A 20141-nucleotide genomic window follows, 5' to 3' on the forward strand; every position below is an offset into this window, starting at 1 on the left:
GAATTTATCTAAACGTTTTTATTTTGAAAAAAAGTTAAAAGGAGCCGAGCCGTTTTAAGCCGGCTCAAGCCGACTTTTTCGCCGCCGCCGAGAAATTTTTTTCGGCTAGCCGCCGCCGAGGTTTCTCCGTCGGCGCTCATGCCTGGTTGAGCTCATGCTAACACTTACAAAGTTAGACTAAAGATCAGCTGTATGGTCAAGTTGTTAGTTGAGCTATTTTTTAGTAAGTGTTTGAAAAAAATGTACAACTCCAAAAGTTCAATGAAAATATTTTCTTTTATTTTACAAAAACGGAAAATTATAATTTATTTAGAAATGATACCATAATGAAATGTACAACAATAAATTCTGATTCAAAAGTTGTGGATTTGAGTTTTTACATTTTCGGCCAAGGATACACATCCGGTAATGCCGACTGATAGCTCAATTCGTACGTTTGTGATTTGATGAAGCCTTCCTTATCTTCCGGCTCTGGACGAACGCTAGCTAATCCTGTGAAAAAAATTATCTGTACAGTACACACCCTCCAAACTCATGATAACTACACGCTCATCGGTAAACCGTACCATTTTCGTATGAATATTCCATAACTTTCGTTGCAATCTTCAATGAACATTCGCGAATTGTTTCCAACGGTGGATACAGGCTTCCTTTATCCAGATCAGCGGATGTAACCATATCAGCAAGTTTTTCGGCCGATATTAGAAAGACCTCTTCTGGAATGGTCGATGCACCAGCGCAAATAACACCGAGTGCGACGCCAGGGAATATGTATGAATTATTGCCTTGTCCTGGATAGTATGTCTTTCCATTGTATACGACAGGTGGGAATGGAGAACCAGAAGCAAAGACACATTTACCCTGCGAAATAATTTTTGATTCAATTTCGAATGACCGAATAATGAATTGTGAGATTGTTTCTTACGCTGGTATATTTGTAAGCATCTTCGGCGGTGCATTCAGCTTTACTTGTTGGATTGGAAAGAGCGAAGATTATTGGTCTGTCGTTGAATTCAGCCATTCGCCTCAAAATAGCTGGTGTAAATGCACCTCCTGAAATTATCATTTTTCAGTTTAGTGTTTGATCTACAAGCATCGCCATCAAAAAGGACATACCAATAGCTGCAGCACCAACTAAAACTGTAGGTTTAATTTGTTCGACGGCCTCAGCCAAAGTATCAGCTGGATCATGTTCATGAGCGAATGGTAGTTTATGTTCAGTCAAACCACCTTTTGGACGATTCTTAACAATCAAACCCTTACTATCAACAAGCCACACTTTGCGAGCAGCGTCTGCTTCGCTAAGGCCCTCTTTCTTCATAGCCATAACACACAACGAAGCTATACCCAAAGCAGCTTCTCCGGCTCCTTGGAACAGGATTGTATTGTCACTCAAACGGGTGTTGGTCAATTTCAATGATGCCAATACACCGGCAAGTGCAACTGATGCGGTTCCCTGTTAGAAAAGAAGGAACAAAATTCTCTCAGCATCTCATGGCTGACTATCTAAAATTGCTTATCCCTACCTGGATGTCATCATTGAATGTGCAATAGCTATCTCTGTATTTGTGCAACAAACGGAACGCATTAGAGTTTCCAAAATCTTCGAATTGAATCAAACAATTTTGACCGAAACGACGAACAACGGCCACCATAAATTCTTCGATGAATTCATCGTATTCAGCACCAGTTGTTCGCTTTTGCCTCAGACCAATATACACTGGATCATCTAAAATACTTTGCGTGTTTGTGCCAACATCTAAGGTAATTGGCAGACATTGATGCGGTTTAATTCCAGCCAATGCAGTGTAAAGCGATAATTTTCCAACTGGAATGCCCATTCCATTGGCTCCTAGATCTCCCAGACCCAAAATTCGTTCTCCATCGGTAACGACGATTGCCCGAACGTCAGTCTCTGGCCAATTCTGCATGTGAAAAGGCAATGATTGAAATTCATCTTATACGTTTCGGTTGAGTGACGTTGTTGGATATTTTACCTTGAGAATGTCGTAGACATGGCCTTTATCATGAATCGTAATAAATAAACCTTTCGGATATTGGAAGAGCAAACTGAATAGCTGGCATCCGAGTCCAACAGTTGGAGTGTAAACTAACGGCATCATGTTTCCAATATCAGATGCGAGAACACGGAAAAACAAACGTTCATTGCGTTCCTATCGGTTTAATTAAATTCGGTTCAATTCAAACTAAAACGGAAAAATGGAGAAGATTGATGGATCACTCTTACGTATAGATTGTTGAGGTAGACATATTTGTCGATATCCTTTTCACATCTGTTTAGAAGCAATAAACAATGCTGAACTTGTTCCTCTTCGGTTTTGACGACGGCTGGTAAAAGTCCATTGATGCCCAACAATTGGCGTTCATTTCTGTTGAAAGCTAATCCCTGTAAAGAGGAGAATGTTTCAGTTTTACTGTTTGTAGAAAAAGGCCACACTAAAAATTATTCTGGCCAGCATGTGTTCTCTTATTTAATAGTTTAACTAACGAAGTAAAAGATTCTGCATAATACACCTAAAATTAATTGAGGAGAAAATATATATTACGCGTTATGCGTTAAACTACCAGATTGATATTTCATTCAAAAATCAATTTTAATTAAAAATGTGCCAATATCAATCAGGTGGAACACATTTATGTACGCCTCTGGGTGTAAATCAGAAACCGGGTACTAGAACCATGCCACAGACTCATTACTTTTAATTACAGAGTGGATAAATTGTTATTAGTTAATAAAATTTAATTAGTTTATGTTTTGAGGCAACCAATTTGTTAAAAGGTTTGTGTGTGTTAAATGTTTCTTTCTATTAAAATCCACATTAAAAAAAAAAACAAAATTAATTAATTGGAACCTGCGGTCACTATAAATTTATTAATTGAACCATTTCGCTTATCAATAAATAAATTGCTACCGGTAAAAGTTGTGCAGTCCTGAAAAATATCGCCAATATGACCGAAAGAAATTAATTTCATAACGCGCTCAGTTCACACCAGTCGAGGGCTTTTATGTAATACTAACGATGAATGAATGAATACTTTTTCTTGATGGTACGTGGTGTAATGTGAAGCCTTAACATTACACAGCATCAAGATCTAAAATACTGACGCGTGCCATCTTTCTGAAATTTGTATTTTTGAGGTTGTTAATTGCATTAGGCTAAGAAATTGTGAATAAGAATTAGGACATTTTTTGAACTGTACACAGATATATTGTGTTCGATGAAAATTACTTCTTGTCATAATGCGAATGAAAATTTCTGCAAAAAATTTGCAGAGAAGAATGATTATTACAGCGCTTCCTGCTTTGCTACTTTGTCCTACTTTTTCGAAATTTTTCCTACTGTCCTACGTAGGGCACTTCAGGGACCTTTATTAAGTAACAATATCAAGCGGATTTTGAGCTCTAAAAGTAAATTATTCGACCTAACTTCATATGATTGTTGGCTTAGATTATCAGAGATGAAAGATATTCTTGGACATTTTAAATATCCAGTTATTTCGCGACTGGCAAAAGTGTGTTTTTGTTTGAGCCACGCAAATGCACAAACCTTCTGCAAAATAAAGAGTCGATACAAGGAACAGCAGCCAGTCAAGGATGGTATTGATGCATATAAGGGTGTTATAAATATTCCCGCCATAACTGATCGTCTGCTGTCACTTTGTCACAAACTATCAGGTTTATTGAGATCTCCAAAAATTCTAAGCTGAAAAGTGGTAGAAAAAAAAAACAGCAGGACGAAAGAGCTGATCGTGAACATACTACTAGATTATTCATGTCCCTAGTCAAATCAAGCGCCCTGCCTGGTTTACTTTACTCTGCCGTGTGTAAATTCCAACGGTTCTAACAGCTGCAATTCAGCGAACAAAGACGAAAATCAAAGAATTGAATAAACAGAAACCGTAAATAGAAAAATAGTTATTTATGCAATCTAGGTACAAAGTACTTTATTAAAGGGTTGATATTTCAGAATTTAAAATGGGCCGTTTGTTGTATTGGGAGCATAATAAAGTACTTTGCATTCAGTCAAATACAATATTTTATGCCACAGAGGCATCTAAGGTTTGCATAAATAACTATTTTGAACCTCAGTTGGAATGTCTGTTATTTTCGTTAAAAAATCTCAAAACAATGTCCTGCGGTAGGACACGAAAATTTTAGTGGGACCGCTGTTATTGATTTACATGCTACATGCGTCGAAAACTTAACTTTTCAAGTTATATGATGTAAGCCAACCTATCCCAAATCTACGAGCAATTCTTTGCTGTTAGACTTCACTTCACTGTTAGAAATGCTTCAATTTGATGGATCTACAATTGCTGCAACCACACAACAATTCACGCAATTGGTGGAATAAAATGAGTGAGAACGTGAAATTCCATTCGCTTCAATTATACCACATATTGCCGATCTTTATTCAGGACTGCACAGATTACTTTATCACTCCAGGGTGTCCAGGATTACTTGAAGTCAATAGTATACTACAGTTTGATAGTCCTACAATTGCAGTAACTATACATTATAATTCTAAAGGAAAAAGATTAAATTGATAAGAGGTGAAATTAGTGGTCTTCAGGCAATAGGTGGAATAAAACGAACAAATACGTGGACCATTTTCAAAAATACATTTTGTAAGTAACGCTTACGTTTCGATTGCCAACTAATTTATTGCATTGTTCCAGTTTGTACCACAATTATATCGTAGTCAAGATATTTCGATTCCTGTGTTTCTTTATTTTCACTAGCAACCACAAGACGCAAGGTTACAGCTAATGAAATCATTGTTCCAGTTAATTATTTCTGCAACTGTGATTGTAATTTCAATGGAAAATGTAATCAGAAACCAAAACCACCTTCTTCCTGGGTAAAGTTTAATTGAGTTGATCTGATTTCTATATCAACGATTGCAATAGATAACGAGAAATGCGAAGTTTATTGAATTTTAAAATCGAGAAGCAACCAGTTTTAATCCACATAAAGGCAGTCGAAGTTTTTAATGCAAAAAAAAATCTTTAATCGCACACGATTACATAAACCGTGTCTAGCACACTGGCAGAGTAAATAGTTCGAAAACGGTACAGCAGCTAACGTTTTAAAAAGAAAATACTTTAATTAGCGCTAAACAATTTACTCTTTACTCTTGCAATTAAGATTGTTTTTGAAAGTTTAAGCATATATCCAACATGTATTGTTAACGAACATAATCAGAGTTTCTACGCATTGGTGTAGTAATATTATTAGAGGTCAATTACTTGTTACATTGAGTCAGAATGGGTCATAAATTGAGAATCCGGCTGTTATATGAAAATAAATCGTTTTAACTTCCATAACAAACCATTAATAAAAACTCAACAGAGAGACGAAGAAGAAAAAAAAAACATTCCTTCTAATCAAACTCGATTATGTTTGGCTGTACGCGTTGTTCTAATATTGAATCACTTGAGAAACACTCGTCACTTGTATGATCGCTTCATGTTGAGTTATAATATACATTACACGTAAGGCTGGTCTCGAATTAAAAATAAAAATTGTGGAGAAAGAAATTCATTATTTTTCACAAATTTAACAAAAATAACAAGCTCAGTCTGAGAGTGTTGCGAACTGGAATTATTATCTTATCAATAAAATTAATTACTCGTTTTATTTGACGATTTTGTTTTCATGTAAAAAGTTGCATGTTCAGGCGGCTGGCAATGATAAATTCGTTTTTAATTGTACCCAAGAATGACGTTATTATCTCTGATGTAATAAGTCTGAACGTGAATGACTTGGGTGATTCAATATACAAATATAATTATTGAAACGTAGCATACGATTTTATTATGCTGGTAAAAGTGATTACAAATTCATGTTATTACGGTGTACCAGCGTACAATATATATATTCGCATGAATTATTTGTTTAACCGCGCAGCGATTGAAAGACGGTGTACGAACCTAATACAACCAGCAAAGTAATTCAAACACAACGAAATAATCAAACTTTCCAGACTAATGTGTGTTCAGTTGAATGTTCTAATTTAATGGTTAAAATCGAATGTTTAACGAGATAATCAATTCACAACAATGTTGTTCTCCTACTTGATCGTACACGACCGTATGTTATTACCTATATAATTATGATATAAAAATAAATATCGACACTCCTTTCAACTCTCAATCACCTCACTCATATTCAAATATTTGATTGAAATGAAAAAAAAAATAATTAAAACAACACCCGAGACATGATTGCCCTCTGGTATTGTATCAACATTTCGTGTTGCTATTCTTCAAATATTTGCCGTTTTGTTAGTAAAACGTGGATAAGTGGCAAACATTTTTACATATTGCGCGCGGTGAAACGATTATGCTGTTCGTACAGATTTTTTTCCCATTCAGTAAATCACAAATTTACGATTATTCGATCGGAATACATAAAGCGGATTTTAGCAGGTGCTTAATTTGCAACACTCTTCAATGTTATTTTGAATTGTAGCAAATTCGATTCAAGGATTTTTGTCTCAGTTTTTTGCAATTGTAAATGCAACAGGTAAAGGTTAATTGCGGTGTGTATTTATTTCACAGTAAATTTTAATTTATAAAAATTGCTTGAAATTCGGTTTTGATCCTACGGTGTGGAATTCGTCAGTAGTACCATAATCAGATTGATGACGATTATGAAATTTGATACTTGTACTCTTTCCCGCTGTAAATTGTCTTAATTTGTTACACAGCGATAGTAATTTGGCCAATATATTTATATGTCAAAAAAGAAACGTTCCATCATTTTATGCACGTCATGCCCTCCGTTTTTAATTATAAAAAAATATAATTGTGACGTAGGTACTGTCAATGACTCATCTGGTTTTTACAGAAACAAGCCAACTTTTTACATAAGATGCGTAAATAAATTTTGATGGTCTACAGTCAACGAATCATTGCTAATTATGAGTTAAAAAGTGCCAATCATGCTTCCAGCTAGACAAAACATGTAATTTCATTCAAATTTTGAATTTAGTTTAGGCAACTCAACATTTGTGCTGCTCTTTAGTTCTTTCCTTTAAGCGGTATCTATCTGTCTATCTGCCTGTCTGTGCATATTTCTATTCCCAGTGTATTACAATTATCGGTTCCTTAGAAAATTTGAATCATTCCCAGTTATGATTGGTGGGCAATTACTAATACTCGTCAGTAGTGATATTGATAAGACAATGAAGTAACTAAAATTTGGGACAAACCTCACGAAAAACTTTACTTTAGGGATACTCACTCAAACAAAAGTACGGGTGAGGTGCACGAGTGGGAGTGGTAAAATCGTATTAATAAGTAGGAGTAATTTTGTATGTATGACTGAATCAGCTGTAGAAAAGGCTGAAACAAATTCATTTCTAATTGAGAATTTGTCAGAATTTATGTTCCAGGAAATCGGGAAGCCCCGGGCTATTACAGTCATTTGAGAAATTTTTTAGAATTGACCAGCAACGATAAGTAGGTGACGATTAATCTAAGAATGGAATGAAGATAACCGATTTTTGTCGCATTCTAAAAATTCACTCTTCCATCTCAACTTCAATTTTCGATTACACAAGATCAACGCCGTTCTTCGACTACACGAGATCATAACAAAAAAAAATTGTCGTGATTGTTTCTATTGACAATGTCATGCTTACCTTATAATTTTCAACTATTTCATTTCGAAAACGAACGCATTCTAAAAATAAACCGAAAAAACGGCATTGGCAATGACATCGAATATGTACGTAGATTTGGGCAAATACTTAGGTTTTTGATAAATACTTTTTTATTTGGTAGATAAAGCGATGTTTATGTTTGTTGGTTGTGCGCTGTTTTTTTTAATCTATTTACCAAAACAGAGATGCGAAGCACATAGTTATTTGCGGTCACCATATGATAGACGTATAATCTGTATGTGATAATGGAAATGTTAATTTACTTCGGGAGGTAAATGAAATCGTTCACAGCTGATAATTTAGATGAGGAGTATCTACGTTATTAAAAGTTTTGCCTATTCATAATTTACATTCAAAGCAATGGCATAATCTTTATTATTGCGTAATTAAAACGAACCATCGAAAGTTAGTTTCAGTTGCAATGAATAAAAATAGAAATTTAATAACACTTTGATGCGTCCATAAGGTTCTTATCTTAAATTCAATTAATATTGAAATTACGGCCTTGGATACCTATGTACGTACAAGTCATTAATTATCTTGCTGGAAATAATTTTTTTATTGAAATGTTTTGCGATAAAAAAGTCGTCGATGAGACTCAAAGCTGTAGTAGTTATCCGAAACTCAAAACTTTCGTTATCATTAATCAGGTGGTTAAACTGAAGAGATTATCGAAGTCAATTATATGTTATTAATAACAAGTGGATAAGTCATTTAATCATGTATACAACGATATGTGCACCCAGTATGCGATATAAATTAGGAGTGTGTTTTCTTTGATAGATGATGCGATTGATTCTATTTCTTTATCAAATAACCAGACCTAGAAATTCTAACGCGTTGCTATCCGTGTATAAGTACGTTGTTTCGCCGATAGGGTATGATAGGTCATTCCAAGTCCACTTCACGGTTCGAATAACAATATAATGAGAAACGATTTTTTTTTTCTATAATTTATTGATTTAAAGTGTTGTTTGTATAACAGTTTCTTTGTCCTTGAGGGCTAAATAAACATTTTGTTCAGACTATTTTTGGAAAAGAAAATTGTGATCCATGTTTAGTATAGCCCATACTTAAGTAGTTGATCGAAACAATCATTTTAAATTTTAAATTAATATCGATTTTTGGAGGAGGAGGAGGAGAAAAATACAAATAATTTAGGCCATTGAAACGACGCGACGGAAATGTTGAAAATATCGCAGTAATAGATTTCACATCAATTATTGAACATTTAGTCTTTATACCTTCTCGGACTTTTTGATTTCTTTCATTAAAATATGTTAGTTTGACTGAGCTACAAAGAAAGTAACTCACGACGTTCACAAACTATTAGCAAAATCTCATCACACTTCATGTAATAAGAGTAGAAACATATGAATCGTATATCCTTATCTATCGGAATCTTACTGATACTAACTTATTATACACATCCAGTTCACAGAGATCACTGAGTAACAAATTGCGCAACCTATAAAATCGCAACATTCTATTCGATTGGGAATTATGCAACTAAATTGTTGCGAAATAAGCGAAATTGCAATTGGAATGCATCAGCTGCAATAATTTAAACAAAAAATGTGTTTCCTATGTCATTCATCCGCACTTTTCTGTGTCAGCTCAATATATTGTAGTAGTAATATAGCAGTGATGTCTTTGTAGCTGCTGTTATCTGTTTTTTTTTGTTTATTTAAATGTGTACGTACATTGCACTTCAATGTTTGAACGGTTAATTTAAATAATGAAAACGAAGTTTTAAATTTCATTATCATGACATTGACTGAGGTCATGTCGGGCTGTTCAAAAGTTATGCGGTGTATGAATGCATAACGTTTGATTCTATTATGCTTTACGCATTATGATTTGAAGACCTTTTGTTCCATATCAAGCAAACAAAAATGTATCAATGGAAGTCGTTCGATCGATTTTGTTTTTGAAACCGAATAATTTCAAAGACTTTGAACTTTTGAGTCGGAAATCTATTTACAATAACTCGCGGGTTTTTTTTTCAGTGAGAAAATCGGTAATTTGAAATGCAAAAAATAGACGTCTTAGTGACGACATAGTATAATCGGTGTGTATGTTAACTACCAGGTAACACTCACAGCAATATCCCGATGAAAAATTAAATACGGCGAGACAAAAGTTTAGTTTTGAATGAACCACAATATATAATTCGTTTGGTTTTACGATGGCTTTTGGCATTTCGTAGACAAAATAGTTACATCATTTACGGTCAAGAATTCAATTCTTGAAATTTTATTTAATGACCAGCACATTTCCGGTTTAACAATGACCAAACTTGATTTTTCCATTAATTGTTTCAAAGAATTTTTATATCGGAAATTTTATATTTGTTCCCGATTTACTGCTTTTATGACACATTTCAATTTACCATCAATTAAATTTAAATCACTGGAAAACTACCCGAGACAACTGCACCCCAAGGACCCACACAAATTTTTCAATAAAATGCAAATTGTACGAACCTTATTATACCGAGGATTTTTGATACGTTCCAAACCGGATACGGCACCAGCCACTTCCGTGTCATTGGCCAATCCCCATAGACCAAGTCTGTCGCGAACATTTTTCTCTGAATTACTCATTGTATTAGCACTTGTAGTATGAAAGCGATCAGCTGTTTACTGATTATAGGTTGATTCTACTATACCTTTGGACAACGCGTTCTCAACTGTTTTTGTATGAAAATTGCGCTTGCTTAGTTCCACCGCTGTTTGATTGTACGACGGTGTCTGCTGCGCATGTGTCCCGTTCATTGGGTGAGTGGGTCTGCGATTGTATAGAAAGAAATGTTACTTTTTTTCTGTGAATAAACTCGGGTTTAGATTGCAATATATATCAGTAAATTGTGTACAGACACTCATATAACATAGTTTGTGTCGTATGAGGCGTATGTTGAGTGATGATAAAAAATCATTTATGGATGTACAATAAATTCTTCAGCTTTTTTTATTTACTTTGCATAATTATGGTTCGATCGTGAGATGATATAACTGGGAATACATTTTTGAATTTCCAGAAAATTGAATGACAATGCCGATAACAGTTTTGACATCATGAATACTTTATGCAACAGACAAAATAACGTCACGTAGATTCTGTATATATAAACTCTTCGATTTTGGAACACACAACACAATTTATGTTATAACGCACTTAATCGGTTTATTTTTCTTCACTCACGCGCTTTCCACACAAAGTTCAAGACGATACTAGATAAACCGAAAAGAAAAAAAATATTTGCCCATTCAAGCCACTCGTATTATCCATATGTATAGTGTACACATTACTCGGTATGTATCACAATAAAAATGAGATATACAAATTAATATATAGATCAATGGGTTACATTGTCTTTTATCTTTTCTCTTACCACGCTTTTCGTCGTTACTATTATCTGCTTTTCTTTTATCTATATCTAACAAGTGTCTTCATGTGGCAGTGTTATCATAACACAAAATTGGTATCGGAACTAAGAAAATTAGATAACATTCACTGAAGTTATGCATAGTGTATGAACTTGTTGACGCGCTTTGTGTACGGCATTGTTATTGGTAAAAAAGACACAATAAATTGGTCTTATCGTGACCAAAGACACTTGAGAAGAGGTTGTTTCAGGTGATAGCGTAAATAAAAGAAGTCACGAAACAATATGAAAACTAATTTCATATCAGCATTTAATCAAGGTGTTAATTACGACATGGTTATTCGAATTCGCGATTCAAAAGTGAAATATTTTGTACATCTAAACTGAGACCTATATATATATATATATAATAGCGAATGTAGGTGTTAAACTTTCGTTTTTTTTTTTCTTTCATTACATTCTTAATTAAATTTATGAAAAATTTCAAAGCTGAAATAAACGAGCAAATCATAGAAATATGTATTATGCGATGCGTGATGTCTTTCAAATTACGACGTATATTAAAATTTACGTTGTTTATAAACGTACTACCTATTATGTTTGTTGTTTATTCGATATGTTCCGAAGAGACGTAAAATACACGTTTTGGAATGGTTCGATATTTTTGTGTGTGTCAACTATGAAGTCATTTTACTAAGATAAAAACGAACCATTTAACAACAAAATTTAACTACTTCAATGCAGCATCCTACTGTTATTATTGGGAAATCGAAATTAACAGCTTTGTAGATGATATCCGCACAAGGGTGTGTATTCGTTGTGAACAGTCGCAGCATCATTCTTGAATTAGATCTCAATAATTACCAGGAAAAACTTCATATTTGTACCCAAAGTATACGATTTGTTGTCATACAATTGCTAAAAGTTTTCTATGTGCAGAATAGGCACCAGTTGAATATCACCAGCCGGTGTACAAACAAAAACATTTTGTGTTGTAAACAAATGACAAAATTAGTTCCATTAAAATTTCTCTCAAGCTATGTTTGCCAGTTTTACTCCTCATTGATCGATAAATCTAGTAAAATCCAATTTCTTCATTTGAATTGTTCACGATCAAGAAACAATCGAGATTACATTAGGTACTATCACCCATAAATTGTAAACAATTCAAAGACAACCTACACACAATGCATTTGTACGTTAACGTCATCTATGCGCGCACAAAACACGTATGGATGAAATAAACACAATGTGAAGAATTCGTTTTGATTGTTTATCATACAACAAGTGTGTTAGATGATCAGCTCGTTATATTCAGCTGATACTCATTCTGCACATAGGAAACTTTTAACAATTGTATGTCGTGAGTTCAGGAGCAAGGTTCAAACAATTGATGACTCAGTCTTTGGTACTTTTGGTATGACTGGGTGTCTTTTGGTGTTTTCTTTGCACTACAACCCGAAATAAAACGTAAAGCACTCCCTCGGTGATTGACCTTTCCAAATTATTTAAAAACTTTCAAAAAATGTATCAGTTTCTTATGTTGTTTTGTATGCTATCCTACGATTTCGTTGTCTGGATAATTATTTTGACGATGCCTGTTGGCTATTGGCTCATTTCGACGACACCCTGTGGCAGTCTCTATTTGTGTTAATTTATTACTTTGTTATCTTTGGCCTTTTTTGCTGTGACTGTGAGCTTGCTCTTGTATTTTGTTTTTTGATCTTTAATTTTTTCGGTTCGTCCAAATTTTTGTTTATATCAATCCTTTTCTTTTGATTTTGTTTGCTCTTACAAATCTAACGTGTTCATGGTCCTGCAATTTTGCTCGATTACAAAACTAATTTAGAACAGACTGACTGAAAGGAATTTGCTAGGAGCTAGGACTATCCACGACCCGCACATATTCGCTAATAAATGTAAACGTTTGGTCTCTGCTACAGTGCTACAGAATCTGCAGTAGAGGAAATTCAATTTATTTACAGCTAGCTCAGGGAGGAACGTCTCAGAGATTTCTCGAAAGTTCACTTCGAGAATCTCAAAAAACTTCTAGAATTTTCAAGAATTTTGTTTTGTGCGTGTCATTCTCGTCCTCTGATAGTAGTCAAAGTTCATGTACATTCATTGCGGTACATGCTTTTCTTTGAATATAGAGTAATTATTTAAACTGTGTGACTATGTACACATATTCTTCAAAATTACAAACACTGACGGTTACGGCTACTTAATTATTTCAGATAACAAGACACAGTGTCGTCAAAATTGATGTCAACGACTTACAGATAACAAAAAACTGAACCAATTGAAGTATTTGTTTGCTTAGCTTGTTAGCCTAGGGGGATAAAACTAACAATCAATTCTATTGGAATTTGCTGTTCACTCCGTAAGTGCTGTTCTATTCCAAAACATACCGCATTGCAGGTCATTTTACCGCTCAGTTTTTGACATATTTATTTGTTATATGACGTCAGCGTTATTTAGTCCAACTGTCTGTTGAAAATATTTCAAAGGTTAGCAAAAACAAAAATCATGCGTGCCAGAGAGAAGAATCGTCCTTACTAGCTGGTGGAAACGGAAACTTACTTAAACTAACACCGTGAAGAGTCATGGATGCATTGATGAGATTTGAGAATTTTTTTAAATTAATACTGTAAATGACCGCAATAATGACCCGTTTTCTCAGATAGGACATTCGACATTTTTAACGTTGCGAATTGGCAACGGACTATTAGAATATCTATGAGTAAGTGTTACATAGAAAGCTAAGCATCCATACTTCTTAATTGGAATGGATGCTTTGGGGAAACGCCTATATTCTGGCGTCTTTTAAGTACTGCATTTTCGTTAATATATTTACGAATCGCCCATATGTAGACTCTAATTTCAGCTGAGTATCCATGCCTTTTCAAGGAACTAGACTTCTGATTTTGCACAAAAAAGGCATACTATATGCGCAGTATTCCGACTTTCCCCAGTTTTTTTTTCGACCCCAGTTACAAATTCAAAAATTATAGCAGATAACGTTGAAATTTTGAATTTGTTACGAGTGATAACTTTGTAGCTGATGAAGAGATGTACAATATAATATAACATAAATAGATGAAAGAACTTGCGTGATCAAGATTCCCTTATCAACAAAAACTTTTATTTGATTGGAATGCTATGACTCTTGAGTTTTTACATAATAAAGGACAAAAAATATGCTTATCACGCGGATACGACACAGCTAGAGCTTCTGATTTTAATGGAAACGTTTGTTCTACGATTGATACGTAAAATAAACGTAACGTGGACACCACGCGACACACATACACCGATATAACATCTTAGTGTAACGGATACCAACGATAGTATCAGAAGACCCTGGGCCCCAGATCAATGTCATAATGACACATTTTCTTAATGTAAGCGTCACAGAAAGGAATTGGAGTTTTTTTTGGAGATATTCTATGAATAATACTTGAATCTGCAGATAAGTTGACTACACTGAGCTGAGATATACACTAGTCCTGCCCTACTTTGTTACGATCGTAACTCTTAGCATTTCAGATTATAAAAATTGTCGAATACACATAGGCTCTCGCTGTCTATTTTGTTTATTGTCTGAAAATTTATTTACTCTCTGAAAATCCAAAAATGCTGAGTTCATGGCACTGCTTTTGTGAAATTGAAAGGAAAAAGTTTTGTAAAGAAATGACTGAAAACGTTAATCCTATATCATTGGCTATTATTAGTTGAAATTAGGCTGGCTTTCGAAAGTACAGTATTCATTACACACTCAAGATGTCATTGTCAGATAGGGCATTTTAATTCAATTTAAAACAAAAATTCAAACCGTAAAGGTCGCTTCAGTCATTTGTTGCGCAAAATGCAATTACCGTAAAGCAAACATCGTTACAGAAATTAATACAATAACTTACGTTCCATTCGTCTCTAGATGAATTGCAGCATTTTTATCCGCACATATTGAACCAGAATTGCCCATTTTACCGTTCGTTGAGAAATGTTTAGTTAACACAAAACTGATAGAAATTGAAACTATTGACGTTCGAAAAAAAACACAAATCAACTGAAAACGTTATCGATTAACAACCTCAATTTTTGGGATTATTATTAATTTAATAACGCATGACACACACACAAAAAAATGAAACCAGTGAAAATCCAGCACAGGTTTTAACACGAAAATTTCAACGATATTATGTTCCTCCTGCTATTGGAATAACATATCTTGTGAACAGATCGAACTGAAATGAAACAAAATATTTTACATTATTACGAACATGCTATAAACACGGTCAATTAACGATCTTTTTTTTATAGAATACAACGAAAAAAAGCAAGAGCAAACAAAGCGCATTCATTTTCAATGACCTTGTGGTTGTACTTGCTAATTATGCAATAACCGCATGAGACAGTCACAATATTCGTAGACGATTAGTCTGTCTTGTACTACATTGGGATTTCATTTTTTGTCCCCCATTTTTTTATTGAGATAATCATCTGTGGAACGTAATTTAAGTTATTCGCCTAGGTGACATTCGGAATAATTTACTCACAATATGAGACTGAGAATTTAGGACTAATATCGATAGACAATTTATAAATTCTTCATTGGCAGAATAACAATTTGTCAATTGTTAAATCATCTTTTTGTGAAATTGACACAGAGAGATTTCAACTGATCATTTAATTTATGGATAGAATTTTTCAAATTAGAGCTTTCTGCTCGTTTGAAATAGTTTTTTTTGCCACTGAGTGATAAATGCGCTTTTAGGTGCTTGATGTGTATATATAGTGACTCGAAGCCGCTGGCCTAATGTGACAAACACCACATCATGTGTCTAGAAAAGCATTTATCATCCAGTTGAGTTGAGAAAACAGAATTTTTGAATGTACTGCAACACAGACACATTATATTCATCGAGATGATGTTTATCAATGTACAATGTACAATAAATGAAGATTTTCAGAAACGATTAGTTCCGCATCGATTTATCGAAGGGGTATTCATCTGGTTTATCATTGCGTTGTTCGAAAGATTTTGTAAGAGAAAATTTTATTTTGGTTGAATCGATTTACTGCAGTGTTTACTGCATTTGAACTCATTTGCTGCGAGAATTAGCTGCTCCATAAAAATTGAGAAACTGTGTAGAACCAAAGAAATCGATAAGTTAGAAATTTTCATTAAGTATGTATGTAAGGCTTTTCTGTAAGCATAATTTGGATTATAGTAGATTTTGCTTCTTTATCCAAACTTGGAACTTTTTATTTTGCCAAGTGTGGCGTTTGCAGGTCGAGTCGAAGGCGAGGCACACAATGCAAAATAGAAAATTCCAAACAATTACGTAAGTTATCGAGTGCAGGAAATTAAATTTCCAAAAATTCTTACATTTTTCCATCACTTTTCGTCATTTTATCTAAAAACACAACAGATTACATCGTAAATGTTGTTTTTACCGCCTTTTTAGCTGTTTTTCATGTCTTTGAGCTTAACAGATTACTTTGGAATGAGATCTAACAGAAAACAAAATTTAGAAATTTTAAGAATTTTTGTGAAATTTTGGAAATTTTTGGAAATTAAATTCCCTAAAATAGGCCCTGGGACAGATGTGCAGAATCATAGGCTACTATAAACGAACGATGATCTCGCATTTGTCCCTCTAGTGCAAAACAGTTTATCGATATACCTGTTTCCGGCGCATAAAAATTTATTAAGAGGCATCGATGCTTACCTTAAATTATAGTCTACATTTGCGTGTCTCGTATTTTATTTTGATATTTAAAAAAAATAGTTTTGGTTGTACACTCGCGGAATTCTGAAAACTGACACATTTTCAGTTTTGTGTTTTTTCAATGTTTTGTGATTTTTGCATGAAGTTATGTTGCGACAAAAAAAAAATTACAACGAAGTAGACCATATAAATTTCTCAGCTCGTAAATTTTGAAAATCTGCGCAAAAATTTCTCTATCTTGTTGAAGTTAGTCAAAATAGAACTTTTTATTCTTGGCAGCTGTTTACTTAACTTGAGTTACTGTTAGGAGCATCTCAAAACTACGTACGGTGTTAGTGGCAGTTCTGTTAAGGTATGACTCGCTCAGGCTCGGCTTATAATTTTATGTTTCTTCTTCGAAAACTTTATTGAACTTTATACCTCCCAAGAGGTTGTTAGTATATGATGCGGAATATATTGAAAATTAAATTTTCCATCACATGAGAGAATCATAGAAGCGCTTCTTAGAAGTCATATCATCTCAAGATCATTCAAATCGACTTTACTGTAGTTGAATCAATTGTTCACAGACACAAAAGAATACCGAACCATTTCGCTTAATGGTTTCTCCCCATCAAACCATTGCCTTGGCATCAATTTCACACGCCATGCTTCAAATTGTAATGTTACAGTCAATCGTTAATTGAAAACCAATCAAATAGATACACCAGAAATGTACAATGTGTACACAAAATGTAGTGTTGAATGAGAATCGAAATTGAATTGTAAAAACGCGAATAAATTGTAATGTTTGGGTACGCTTGTAACTAAACAACGCATCTTTGGAAATCAATAAGACAAAAAAAAGCATGTCTTTACTGAAGAGGAACAAAAAACGGTTTAAGCTCTTCGATATTTAGAACTAACCGTGTTTGATGTTTTGAGATAACAAGTTCACGAACTTACAGTTTCACCACATTCAAATAGATTTAAATTCCAATTGTTAATTAAAATTGTGAAAAAAAAATGTCCATCACAAAATTAATGCTGGATATTAGAGGCCAATGGCTTAGGTTTGATCGATATTCTTTTATTTGTGAAAACAGTACTGCTACATAGCAATCATATAACGTAACTTTAATAAACTAAACTTTCGTGGACATAATGAATACTGAATGTTTTATGAAAGGAAATTACACCTGCCGCTTATATGTATGTTTGCTGTGTGTCTATATATCGTTAATGCATGTAGGTAGTCACAGAGCACGTTTCAGTAGTATCCAAACGTTCAAGCAATCAAACATCCGAGGAGACTATAGCTTAGTAAAATTGATGTTTTTAGTTGGTGAATACATAAATTCTTTGATCTCACTTCTTGGCTGTGTAAACTATTCGCTGAGGTCTGCTCAAATAGGATAATATTATGCACAAATTGAATTCTAAAGATGCAAACAATGTCGAAGAAGACGAATTGGAAAGTGCATTTACAGGTCTTTCGTTTAAGGTATTAAACATATAGTAAATTTTACCATGCAGTATCTGTTATATTGCATTTTCGATTGATAAATCGGGGCTTCTAATTTAATACGCTATACTATACTGCTTTGTGTATAATTTCCAATCGTAAACGTAAAGCATTTTGAAATTCGAGTCACGATTCGATGTTTTATTACTGAAAATTGCCGTCACCTGAAAGCAATTAAATGTTAATGGTAAGCGCTCCGATTAATTGCGTGAAACTGGTTGCGTTTTGATTTAAGATAGGGATCAGTAATTGACCTACGTATGTTCCTCCAAGTAACTTACAAATTTGTACGAAAATACTGTGCCCAAATTTTCTATTTTCAATATTGCAGGAAGAAATTCGTGAAGAAAACAGCTCAATCAACGAAGAAAGTTACGCAAATGAAACATTTAGTAGCAGTTCTTCGAATGGAGATAGAGTCCTGAGTAGTCCACCAAGTGAATACGACGAGCGAAACCGATTGTTTCACCTGAACTTCATAAGACGCTTAGTGAAAGACGTATCACCGATTCCAAAGAAGTTGGTTAACTTTAATGGCGATACTTAAAGATATTGTAACAAATTCCAGCAAATTTCAGATACAAAAATGGTACCCGAGCAAGTTTAAGTTTTTCCAATGATCAAATGCGAGATATTGAAAGGTCGAATCGAATTCTTTTGAGTAAGATACTATCTCAGCAGCCATCCAGTCATATACCGAGTGTACGGCGGAATGATCAGTTTGCGGACCCGATAAAGGAGAATGTAAAAAGAGTTTCTAGCGCTACTGTCAATCGTCGAAGGAAGCAAGTGGAAATTGATGCTCACAATCAACTTTTGAAACGAAAAATTGAGAAAATTGCTAGACGAAAATCAACAAATTGATTGTACAACTTTGGGTTTTGTGTTTTTACTGAGACATTTTTAATAAAGAATATCTATCAGGTGTGTGACTTGTATGAATGTTGTTTTGTTAGCACAGTAATACTATGTCACAACGAAGGTCACAACTTATCTTAAATTGAGGTTCTTTGTTTATCTTAGCACAGCTCTGCTTCTAGCATGAACATAAGAAATATTTGTACGTTGGAAAAATGAGTGTTCGTGCTAGAAGAAGTACTATGATCTTAGAGAAGTAATACGAAATTTCAATGACTGATCGGGTGCTTCTGTTTTATGCTTCCTAAGGAAAGCTTACTATGACGTAACATAAATCATTATACACAAACGAAAGTCAGTTCTAGACATTCAACCGAAATGTGATCAAGGATTTGACGCGAACGTAAAACAAAAGCTACACAAAGAGGAAATTGAGGAGACATTAAGTCTGCAACTAACGAGATTACCACGAAAAATGTTGAATTGAGACAGGTGCGACAGGTTCGACAGGTTTGTAAGCCCCAAAAGTTCCATGCGAAGTTAGTTTTGAATTTCATAGTTTGAGCAAGAATTAGTTTCAACACGCATTTAAAGTAGTAAAAGTTCATCAGTGTTTAAAACTGTTAAGCTGATAGATCAACCAGGTATCCTAAACAATTATGGTTAAACAATTTGTCTCGGACCCGGGCAAATATTCATATAAAATAGTTTGTCAGCCAAAAGAAAATCCTCCAGAATTTTACGAAAGAAAATCCACAAAATCATAGAAAATCCTTTAAGATCAAATAAAAAAAGAAAGTCCTTGAACACGGCAGAGTAAAAGTAAACCAGGCAGGAGCGCTTGTTTGACTAGGGACCTGAATAATCTAGTAGCCCTATGTTTTTTGCGAATTAAATTTTTCAACTTATGTCAGTGTTCATTTGAGTTCATTTTCATACAGGTCCCTCATTTGACGTTTCAATAA

At 34.1% G+C, this 20141-nt stretch overlaps 2 protein-coding genes across 7 annotated transcripts; one reads left to right on the forward strand and one right to left on the reverse strand.

Moving 5' to 3' along the window:
* Positions 1-257: 257 nt before the first annotated feature.
* On the reverse strand, positions 258-15332 carry LOC119081947 (NADP-dependent malic enzyme). Of its 3 annotated transcripts, none has more exons than XM_037191237.1 (10): positions 15000-15332; positions 10363-10481; positions 10178-10284; positions 2249-2407; positions 1998-2174; positions 1527-1925; positions 1117-1456; positions 926-1053; positions 567-861; positions 258-492 (listed from the first exon to the last, which is right to left on the reverse strand). In XM_037191237.1, exons 1-10 carry the CDS (start codon positions 15062-15064, stop codon positions 377-379), a joined length of 1905 nt encoding a protein of 634 aa, XP_037047132.1. In that variant the 5' UTR covers positions 15065-15332; the 3' UTR covers positions 258-376. The 3 variants fall into 3 exon arrangements, with proteins under 3 accessions (XP_037047132.1, XP_037047122.1, XP_037047141.1); XM_037191227.1 differs by lacking the exon at positions 15000-15332 and adding an exon at positions 10670-10921; XM_037191246.1 differs by lacking the exons at positions 10178-10284; positions 10363-10481; positions 15000-15332 and adding an exon at positions 5355-5376.
* Positions 11320-19254, forward strand: LOC119082831 (protein hemingway). Of its 4 annotated transcripts, none has more exons than XM_037192496.1 (3): positions 11320-11415; positions 18650-18837; positions 18897-19254. In XM_037192496.1, exons 1-3 carry the CDS (start codon positions 11365-11367, stop codon positions 19180-19182), a joined length of 525 nt encoding a protein of 174 aa, XP_037048391.1. In that variant the 5' UTR covers positions 11320-11364; the 3' UTR covers positions 19183-19254. The 4 variants fall into 4 exon arrangements, with proteins under 4 accessions (XP_037048391.1, XP_037048400.1, XP_037048384.1 ...); XM_037192505.1 differs by lacking the exon at positions 11320-11415 and adding an exon at positions 17727-18005; XM_037192489.1 differs by lacking the exon at positions 11320-11415 and adding an exon at positions 18057-18297.
* Positions 19255-20141: the final 887 nt, after the last annotated feature.

This window comes from Bradysia coprophila, chromosome X (assembly GCF_014529535.1).
Source record: "Bradysia coprophila strain Holo2 chromosome X, BU_Bcop_v1, whole genome shotgun sequence".
NCBI classification, from domain to species: Eukaryota; Metazoa; Arthropoda; class Insecta; order Diptera; family Sciaridae; genus Bradysia; species Bradysia coprophila.

Coding starts and splice junctions, on each gene's coding strand:
- LOC119082831 (XM_037192489.1), top strand. CDS start 18,217: ATGCACAAATTGAATTCTAAAGATGCAAACAATGTCGAAGAAGACGAA. Junction 18,298..18,649: donor TTACAGGTCTTTCGTTTAAG/GTATTAAACATA, acceptor TCAATATTGCAG/GAAGAAATTCGTGAAGAAAA. Junction 18,838..18,896: donor GTATCACCGATTCCAAAGAA/GTTGGTTAACTT, acceptor AGCAAATTTCAG/ATACAAAAATGGTACCCGAG.
- LOC119081947 (XM_037191227.1), bottom strand. CDS start 10,770: ATGATGTCAAAACTGTTATCGGCATTGTCATTCAATTTTCTGGAAATT. Junction 10,285..10,362: donor TGAGAACGCGTTGTCCAAAG/GTATAGTAGAAT, acceptor TGAGTAATTCAG/AGAAAAATGTTCGCGACAGA. Junction 1,054..1,116: donor AGTTGGTGCTGCAGCTATTG/GTATGTCCTTTT, acceptor TGATAATTTCAG/GAGGTGCATTTACACCAGCT.